At 43.7% G+C, this 10,818-nt stretch overlaps 1 protein-coding gene across 1 annotated transcript; it reads right to left on the reverse strand.

The window, feature by feature from the left end:
• Nucleotides 1–935: 935 nt before the first annotated feature.
• Nucleotides 936–10,810, reverse strand: LOC117737112. Its single transcript, XM_034542789.1, has 8 exons — nucleotides 10,420–10,810; nucleotides 6,487–6,599; nucleotides 6,380–6,407; nucleotides 5,565–5,678; nucleotides 4,441–5,430; nucleotides 2,799–3,803; nucleotides 2,568–2,675; nucleotides 936–2,135 (listed from the first exon to the last, which is right to left on the reverse strand). Exons 1-8 carry the CDS (start codon nucleotides 10,555–10,557, stop codon nucleotides 1,866–1,868), a joined length of 2,766 nt encoding a protein of 921 aa, XP_034398680.1. The 5' UTR covers nucleotides 10,558–10,810; the 3' UTR covers nucleotides 936–1,865.
• Nucleotides 10,811–10,818: the final 8 nt, after the last annotated feature.

The raw sequence follows: 10,818 nt of genomic DNA on the forward strand, positions 1-10,818 counted from the left end.
CTGATATAGCCGACGCTCAGTGTCTTTTTATTTAGTTTAGAGGTTTCCACACTCTGACACACAAACACACACCTGCGCTGTACTGCTCACCCGAGCTGAGCGATTCCTCAGCGAGCTATAACCAAACAGAGGAGATGAAGCTCCAACATGGCCGAGTCTCCTCAGTGCAGCTCAGATGTGTTACCATGTTGTGTGAAGGAGGTTGATCCACAAGTTGAAAACTAATAAACTCATTTCCACTTCATGTATTCTGGTTTTATTAGAAGTGTGTCTGTTATGAATAAAGTGGGCTTTTCCCCTCTTTGCGGCATGAAACACCAGCTGCAGGCTTCAAAGGGGCCGTCTCTTCAGAGAAAGCTACTCATAGCCACATGTGCTAATGCCTGAAAATGCAACAGCTTTATTATGTGTATTTAAAAGGGTACCTGCCAAACTGATTTAATGTTATTTTACATTCAGTTTTTCATCTCGAAGATACTGTATTTTTGAAAGCGGAATTAAGTGCAACTTTAGAAAAAAACATGCAAACAAAATGAGAAAATCTTCACGACTGACAAAACATTTGGCAACTATAACTATCGCCTGTCAAGTTGGAGTTTACATGTCTGCAATTTCATCCTATTAGACATTTGAGGGAAATTATCATTTTTATGAAGCCTCCAGTTCATAAAAATAAACAAATAAAACACAAGCAAGTCCAATGCAACGCAGCAGAAACTTCCTGGTAGGCATTAAAACTGACAAATACGTTGACCATAATAAGGCGACGATGTGTATTTTAGTTGCAACACGATAGCAGTATTATTGGATATATTGTCTAATACATGTTATGTGGGTATTTTAAATTCCTTGTACTTAATAATAATAAAATCCACATCCTGATGAGCCTCATCTTCAGTGACGATGTGGAGCCACAGAACTGAGCTGCTGCAGGAAGTAGAAAGAGATTCTTTATTGGAGGAAATCCGTCCCAGACTCTAAAGGACCACCAACAAGCACCAACATCAATAACCTGAGAACAACAAGGAATTTTTCTGGAACATTTACAAACTGTTGCAGAACAGAGGATCATATTATTAATATTGACATCAACATACTAATAAAACTCAACGTTGCGTGAACCTGATTTTTTTTGGGTGTTTTCAACACTTGACAGTTAAAACAAACATTGTTAAACATATCTTACTGGATTAAGCAGTAACAACTTTGAAATTATTTACATAGAAACAATGGCTAAATATCTTTAACAACAAACTGAAGATGATGAGTAGAAACAAAAACTGTACGTCACAGATGCGAACGTCAGCGCACCTCGGTCTTATATTTTCTGTTAGTAGCGTAGACCGCTGATAAAGCGTAGTCCATCTTTTCTCCGACGACGTCAATGTCCTCGTCTCCTTCCTCCTCTGAAGACGCGGCCCAGCCGATGATGACCGGCTCGGGGACGGGGCTGAAACCGCCGATCACATCAATGTCCTCGTCTTTGTCCTCTTCCCAGCTTCCTGTCGACCGCACACAGACCTCTTTTTCTGGATGCGTAGAAGGTGAAACCGAAGGCGTCCTGTCGACCGAATGTGACAGAGCCTGGCTTGTTCTGCTCGGGCAGCGGTCGTCTTCAGGGTCGCCATCCACATCGATTATCTCCGTCTCCTCATCCAGCAAACATTCCTCAGTTCGTCTAAGTTTGAGTTCACTCCACATCGTTTTCTTCTCTCCGACTTCTATTTGTAAACGATCTCTTATACTGGCGAGCGAAACCTCCGTTATCTCTCTGGTTTCTGATTGGGCGACGGCGTCTGCAGATTGAGAGCTCGGGACGCACGTTTCAAAGCAAATCCTCTTGGCCGCAGTGGATTCATCACTCGTCACCTCCTCCGACTCTGCTCTCCCCTTCCCTCTCTCTTTCGGAGCTCCCTCTGCTTCTTCCTGTGGCTTGACAGCATATTCTTCTTCATGTCTCTCTTGATTTTTCTCTCGTTGTTCATCTGTGCCACGGGGCTCCACAGGCTGTGGCTGAATTGGTGGCACTGAACTCTCAGCATGAGATAAACTGAGAACGTGTACATTGTTTTGGGCTCGTTTCGACTGCAATTTGGTTCAAACAGAAGTGGCTCCTCGAGAAAGGGGAAACTGTCCTGTAAAACAAATGAACCGTAATAAAATATACAGTCAAATAATTTTTTTTTTTAAGTCTACAACAATGCGACCAGCTCTGCAAGGAGCTAAATGCTACAGTTTGCATGCTGACGTGCCACAAGGACAATTCTACCATGCTGATGTGATGCAGGAATTATGTTTACCATGTTCAGAATGGAATGTCATTAATTTTACAGATATTTGGTCGACCATCAAAGTATTGGACAAAGGAAAGCTTTAACTTGATGATGACGCTATTAAAAGTTAAAAAGATCACAAAAGTTAGGAGGCTTCGTCATCTGGGGGTCCATGAAATGTCCAATCAATATCTGTTGACATATTTCAGTCATTGTCATCCGTACAGTTAAAAACATGGTGCCTCTTTCTTTAAAGGACAGATGTTTGGTAGACACATATGCTTACAAGCTCACCGTGATATGTGCGCCTGTAAACCTACTCCTGATTGGGTACTTCTTTGCAATTAAAAAGTTGTGTTGGTAATTCACGGATGATGAACTGGTCGTTGCTTTTGCAGGGCTCTGAAAAATATAAACAGACAGGCAAACCATTTGCTACATCTTCATTCTGTTGCTGTTACAATCCAATGTAACGCTGGTATTAATAGCAGAAGACTGATGGTGACAGTTAGAAAAGTTTGTCACCATGACTTCCAGACAGCTGCGTTTCTGAAGTGTAACTTTAGCTGGCCACTGGTCACACCTCTCCAGTTTCGCCACAGGCCTCTGCTGCAGCTGCTTGTCTCTTAGGTCATCATCAACTTTGGTCTTCGCGTCACTTGATGACACCAGCTTCCTCACCCTCTCTTTCTCCAGTGAGAACAGATACTCGTTTTTTCTTCTCTTCCTCCGTTGTTTGGCTGGTGCTTTGACCTTCACTGGCGCTTCCTCTGTATTTTTGCGAGGAGTGGCGCAGGGAGCAGAAGTCTTGCGGGGCTTTTCACCTTCATCACTCTGGTGCAGTTCAGTTATTCGAGAGTGTCTGTTGCTCTTGTTTTTTCTGTATTTAATGAGGCCAGCGTAAGGCTGGCTCGCCTCTGTGCCACTCTGACCACCCAGCTCCGCCTCTTTCCTCACAGTACAGCTGTCAACATGCTGCTCAAAGGACTGGAGGAAGTGGTCCAGTATCTCATCCAGCTGTCCCTCGCATTGCTGCTGCAGAACGGGCAGCTCACTGTTGGAGCTCACATCTCCTCTTGCTTTAGCAACGACCTGTGTGAACCCAGGAAAACCTGGACTTGCTTCCAGGAGGTCAGTGGTACGATCGCATGGTTTGTTTTGGACTAAAGTATCGCCACAAGAGGCGTAACTGCTGCTACCTGTTGGAAGAGGAGGCTGAGAATGTGGAGCACTGTTGTTGTTTGGTAAAATGTTGAGGCCCATCATCACTTCCTCCAGTAGACGATCAAAGTGTTCGGGCTGTTGCTCGTGAGGCGGAGGAGCCGGAGGAGGGAGGGAGGTGCTGAGGAGGAGGGACGATCCTGGAGGCACGTAGGAGGCTGCGGATGACAGCAGGCTGGGCGACGGAGAAGACTGGAGGGAGGGGCTGAGGGCAGATAAGGTTTGGAATCGTATGTGAGGGGAAGACAAGGAATCGGACGCTGTTGGTTTGGGCCTCGCCCTCTGAGCCCTGCCCACAGCAAGACCATCCTGTAACCATGGAGAAAAGAGTATTCATTACAACACCACGTGCAGCTGGACAAGGAATTGAAAATGTGTAATACTGCAGTGAATCTCAATCAAATCAAAGTTATTATCCTCTGTCAGCTCAGTGGTTATTCAGTTCTTTTGCTAACAATGGATCGGTTGCACAGGCACCAACTTCTCAAAGTTTGCACTTAAATAGATCAGACATGGAGTGTCCTGGTATACAAGTATTAAAACTGTGATATTTAAAAATGAAATATTTATATATTGTTAATAACACATAATAATATTGTGTAATTTATATATTTATGTGAAACTTTAATATCGTCATTATATTACAAGTTAAAACCACAAATACACAACTCCCATGTTGTTAGCTTTAAGTACAACAAATGTGTGGTCCTTTGTGAAAACAAGACTTTTCAATAGCATTACAGATATTCTTACCATCCCAGCCCTGGATTATAACACCACTCTTGTTTCTAAATAAAATAAAACATTTTAAAAAGGTGCAAAATGCTCTTAAAATGATTAATTGAGACCGGTGAGTTTGTGGACCTTATTTTGATATTTAGTTTATGTTGTTTATTATCACGTTTTGGTTATGTTACCAATAGGACAGTGTTTAGTGAACACTCACCTGGTTGAACTGCTGCGCTGCATTCCTCCTGTGCTGCGTGTTGCCTCCTCCTCCCTTACTGTCGGGCAGCACGTCTCCACTCTGGCTGAAATCCCACACTTTGCCGCGCCCTCGTCTCCTCTGACCGCTCTTGGTCGATTTCAGAAGCTCTCTGGTCTTCAGGTACAGCTTCCTGCCAACAGATCCTCCCCCCTGACCCGCTCTGGACGGCCCCCACCTCTGCAGGAAAAGCTTCTGCAGCTTGCTCACCCCCGCATCCTCAACATCCACCGTCTGCGTTAACCCTCGACTCGCTCTACCCCCTCTTCTTTCTCGTGGTCTCCTGGCTCTTCTTTCACCCATCCCAGCTCTCCTGGCACCTCCCACTCCTGAAGGTTGGCGTATTGTGTTTTCATCTGGTGGGTAGATGAGGGATAAGTGGATGTAGGGAATTTGAGGGGGAACAGGATGGGAGTCAGTCTGTTCTAAACCCTGGAGAGCGGTCATATCGATGGTCTCAAAGGAGGCTGCTGGCCGAGGAGGAGGAGGACCTGAATTTACTTGCAGCTGCTCTGTCTGAGGCCACGTGTCTTTTTTACCATCTGACAGCATCTCTTTCCACACAACGGTGCTCCCATCTGTCATTTCTTTGCTCCTCCAGCTGCCCAGCCTCCCTTCCTTCTCCTGAGGCCTCAGTGGCTCCGTCTGCACTCCTACCTCTGTGCGCCAGTCTTCCTCATTTCTGCCCTCACAATCTCTTTTTGTGACCTCCACCAGCCCGTGGATGCCCAGCTTGGCTGCCGCAGAAATAGCCTCTTGCTTCTCCTTCTCCCCCTCCCATCTCTCCACAGTACAACAGTCTGACCATGTGGAGCAGGCTGCAGGCGCCGAGAGCCCGAAACTCCAAGAGACGGCTCTGTCCTGCAGGGGGCGGTGGCGTGGAGGACAGAGCGGAGGACATTTGGGGGCTGATAGCTGAGAGAATACAACTGTGTGCTGGCACTGATACACCTGGAGGAGAGGAAAGATGTCAGTAATGATGACGTTACATGAAACAACCTCCTACGAAGCTGCTTAAGATGATGATCTCAAGGCGACAATGTGATGTGTATGAGTTGTAGAGGTTTTGGTGAGTGTGTTCATACCGTCTGTCTTGAGCAGAGTGTCACAGAACTGGCTGCACTGCTGCTGTCTCTGCAGTTCTGCAAGAAGGAGGGCTTCAAACCCCGGTTTTTGGTAGCGCCACATCTCCCGATTAACTTCAGAGGAGGAGCAGAGTGGAGAAACGTGAGGGTGAATTAATAAAGAAGATGAAAGTTTGTATTAGTTGCAAATATGTCTTTCCACACGACAGACTGTATTTTCTGTTGTCATTGCCCAAAACAATAAAACACAAATGTTTGTGTTAACGATGCAACACATACAAATATATGTTAAAACCAATCAACATTGGCACGAGCAACAGTTCTGCTTCAACAGGCTCATGCAAAGAAAACAAAGAATATTTTGATAGTCACTGGTTTATGGCCTACATTCGTACCGATTTTGCCCATTTAATCAAACATACATTGACATTAGATATCAGTAGCTTTAGCTTATTTATGAACACCATTGTTATGAGCATTTAGCCCACTCCAAAATATGATTAAAACTTTCTTTCTTCCACGACAGTAGATTAACATTATAGTATAAACTAGTTAGTTCTCTCCAAAGGTTTCACGTTCAATCGAAAACTCGTGCGTTGATCTGCACGATGCTAGCGGCCAGCTAGCTGCACAACACAACCACCCGGAGTGGGGCGGTGGAAACTAGTCACAGCAGATCACCTGCTAGTGAACATGCACGAACATTTACTTTATTGAGTCTCACGAAACCTCCGAGAACAACCAGAGACGTTTGAACTACTTTCTCTCGCCTGGCTGTGATTGTGTTACACATAAACGCGGGCAGGTTCACTCACCTTCTCAATGCTCCCTATAAGTCCGTTCCTACGTCAAAGAAACACCATTAGGTTGCGTTAAAAGTTATGTATATCAAAATGAGATTGACAGACAGTATATTGTTTACTTTTCAGTTGTTTTCTTCTGTCTGTTTTTGGGGGAGGTCATCCGCAGGTCAGCGTGGTCATCAAGCAGAAACGGCGCACTGTCGCGTATCACTTCGCCACCAGGGGGGCGGGGCTGTCACCGCACGGCCAGCGGTCAGGTACAGCAGCAAAGTCAAAGAGTAAAAACATTAAACACGAGAGAGATATCTTCTGCTTCTTTCATTTTCAGATGAAAATATTAGCCTCCGTCCCTTTTCCGTGACCAGTGGTGGAAAGTAAAATTCACTTAAGTACTGTACTTTGAGGTACTTGTATGGTTCTTGATCATTTCCATTTTGTGCTACTTTACACTTCCACTACAATATTGCACTTACTTTAAAGCTTTAGTCACAAGTTACTTTACACATGTCAATTATTAATACAGAGTACAAACAAATACATTATGATAGTACACAAAAATAACAATAAAATCATTCCTGCATCTTTTCCTGCAGCAACATTAATAGGGCCATTCTGGATCATGATAGAGGCTTTTACTTTTGCTACTTTAACTATATATTTTTACTTAAGATTCAAAATGCATAACTGTAGTATACTTGTAGTATATAATAATAAGTCTAGACGGATGGACTTAAGGAGCAACGTTCAACTGTCGATGGAAGACATAGCTCAGTCTTTAAAAAAACAAATAAAAAAAATGTTTATGAAAAGTTTAAAAGCAATAAACACCCTGGCTAAACTCTGTACACTACGTATTTGCTATAACTTGGTCTGTTGTGACATATGGTGCATACAGCTTTAATATATATATATATATATATATATATATATATATATATATATATATATATATATATATATATATATATATATATATATATATATATATATATTTTATAGTTAACATTAACACACAATTGTCACTTGTGGCCACTGGAGCTGTTCAGCAAAAGTAACAGAAACATGTTTAGCTTCTATGGTGCATTGTGGCAAAGCAATATAAGTGGCACGTTGCTGTGGCTGAAGACACAATAAAACATAATGTGCTAATTGTTTTCACCCAACTGGTTGAGATCCTATTTGGGGTAAACTATTTTAATGACCGACTTCGGACACTCTGGCCCCGTGAAATATGAATGAACAAATTAACACTGTTATTTTGATCCACCTATGTGTTGTCTTGCACACAACCACCAAGCTGCCCGTCAACCCCTGCCTCCGTTTGAGTATTAGTGACATATACGGTACAGTGTTAATGTGTTTCATAATATGTTGTGTGCCAGTCTACATGTGACGGATGACAAATGGTTTCAATCAAATTCAAAGTAGCTTATTGTAGTTTATACAGCATGAGACAAAATCCAGTCCTTGCTCTCTGCAAAATGACCTCCAAAGTCCAGCGGAAGCTTCTATGAGGTTTCAGCAGTGACAAAGTTGAAGTCAGTATACGACCACTTCCCATCTGGTTGCTTGCTGAGCAATAGTCACAATAGAAGGAATTTTAAAGACTAACTTTACAAGATTCCCTTCACTTGTCCACCACAGACTGCTAAACCTCACATAAGCGTCAGGAGAAAAGTGGTAACTCACGTCCACTGCTACAGACTGTAAGTACAGGCAGCCACAATTTCTAATCAAAACAGTCAACAAAAAAAAGGTACTTGAGACAAACTACATAAATAAATTGCAGCATGGTCAAATTGAAAAGGTTGTTGTATGATCATGGCCCAGGCTTACATGTTCACAAGGAGAAACACACTGGAGGACACCGATTGCTTCAAGGTCTCAGAAGCACCTGATGCAGCTTCACATTGCTGGAAAATGTTTACCCAGTCTTAATTGGTATTTTTCAACCAGTAACATAACAAGCTATGGGTTAAAAAGGACAGATATACACATACAACCAATAATAAATGACTTAAAGAAAGTCAAAGTATCAGTCGGTGTGCTTTTAAATAGCACTGAAACCTGGTACAATCCCTGATGAGTCCTTGTTGCTCATATCCAAAGGAAAAAAGAAACATTGCCTCCCGTTATTGTGATCAAACAGTTCTCATTGTCTCGTTGTCTCTGTGCAGTTCAAAGAGGAGTTGCTCAAAGGACGAGGGGGGGACCGGACTGAAGAACTTGGAAGGCGTTGGAGAGTCCTTTAGACTTGGAGCAGGCCAGCGCTCATTGAACTTCGCAAAGAAGTGTGGGTCCTTGTAGGGCCCCCCGAAGATGATGGCCTGCATCAGGTAGACGAGAGCCACAACCATGAAGCTGATGAGGACGAAGGGGATGAAGGGCCTGAGGTGGCTCCAGGCCACCAGGACCCCGTAGCCCAGGCTGCTGAGCCCGCTCTGCTTGTCAGTGTGGGAGGTGTGGCGGCAGGAATCCGGCTCCGGATTGCGATCGGGGGACTCTTCATCCGAGTTTGAAGAGGACGGACTAGGGACGCCGAGGGAAGTCATGAGTCACAAGCAGACTGAGCAGCTCCTTTGATCTTAAACTGATCCGTTTGTACTAATTTTTCTCCACAAATCAGCTCCAGCGAGCATGAGGAGGAAAGCTTGAGGGCTCACATAATCTCCCAGCAATGTAGTTTCCCACAGACCCGAAAGTGGACTCGTAATGAATCTGGTGCTAAATTCCACCCAACAATAACTCCTCTGTGAGCATAAGTTATATTCCTTTTGGTCTTTTGCAGTTTCCCACACAGATCTTGTGCGCTGGAGTTAAATGTTGCCGCTTCTATTTGAGCTTGAGAGAGAAATCGAGAGGAAAATGAAGAACAGCAGGGGAGCCCTAAATAGATATGACACCTAATGACAGGACACAGGGAGGGGGGGGGGGGGGGGGGGGGGGGGGGGGAGGATCTGCTGCGTTTGGTGGGCTCAAATTTAAGGAAGGGTGTGTCACAAACATTACACACATTTAGTGACTAACAGACATACACACAGACTTGTCACTCAGATATATGATTGGAGGAGCTAGGCCTAGGGGACAAAAAACATGTATGCTCCTCTGTTGTATTATTAGAGCTGCAATAAACTTCAGTGTGACAGGTGCAGCTCTAGCATTCGCATTAACCTACCCTGTACACTGCGTAACAAGGAAAACCTTTATAAGGAATGTTTATATACCTTATTAAGCTGACCTGAAAGGATAGAGATAGATATAGATATATCTATCGTACAGCAATACTCACATGCATGTACATTTCAGGAGGTATTGTTCCTTCTCTCGATAACAGGCGTGAAGTAATTCCTTCCTAAAGTAATTCAAATGTAACCGTCCGGGTCCTTTGCTCAGCAAGGAACCATCATCTTGGGAAACAAATACATTTTTGTACTGAAAAGGCTGGAAATATCCTTTACACACTGAATAGAAACCAGAATGTGTTTTTAAAGTTGTTTAAAGTTTAAGTGTTGCCGAACAAAAGTATTGAATGCTTGTTCAGATTTTGATTATGTTATTAAAAAAAGAACCTTCAAACCTTTCTAAATAATAAAAAGGGTAAAACATATCTTCATATTGATGAGATTATGAGAAACATAATCAGTAACATTCCTTTGAAAATCAATAGCTAAATTACAGAGAATGTAAAAAAACAAGAGGATGGATGTTTATTGATGTGAAATCTCACTGCAAGGTAAAAAGCAAAATGTGTCAAATTTGGACGTTTCATAGATTTTGGCGAAGACAACATATTAAGGTTTATCAACTGAACCGGCCTCTAAAAATACTTGCCAGGAACTAACCCCCCGGTCATAAGCCTCAGTGTCATAATTAACTTAGAATTAGCTGGACGTAGTAGAGGCTGCTCCTGTGTTGCATTGTTCTCCATCCGCATCTACAGGTCATCATCTAGAAGGCACTCGTGAAATTGTGACTTTGTAAGTCACAGACTGACACCTATGAATCATAACCCTGACTAATATCAAACTTTCACACTCTTGCCATGCACTTACCGCTCTGGTAATCCAGCAGCTGCTTCTCCATCTGCGTGGGATGAATTCCAGACGTGGCGCGACACTTTCACGTCCTCGTGTTCCTTCGACGTGGCCGGAGTCTGACAAACACACACGGCAGCCGTTCCCTGTCAGCATGTGGAACGCGAGACGACGGCAACGCCGAGAACGTCAACACTCATCGGTGCAGCTGGACGTCGTGGATGAAAGCCAACCGGCTGAACGCAGGCCAGTTTGGGGTCTTGAGTTGGGCGATGATCGAGCTCGAAAAGGTCTGGCGGCGACACAAATTACTTGAGATATCGAGCCTAGATAAGGAAAACCAACCCAAATGGAGAACATTGATCCGACGGTGTGAAGTCTGTACGTTTGCCATTTGCCTCAACGAGAGAGCGGGGA

The sequence above is a fragment of the Cyclopterus lumpus genome, chromosome 10 (genome assembly GCF_009769545.1).
Source record: "Cyclopterus lumpus isolate fCycLum1 chromosome 10, fCycLum1.pri, whole genome shotgun sequence".
In the NCBI taxonomy this organism is placed as follows: Eukaryota; Metazoa; Chordata; class Actinopteri; order Perciformes; family Cyclopteridae; genus Cyclopterus; species Cyclopterus lumpus.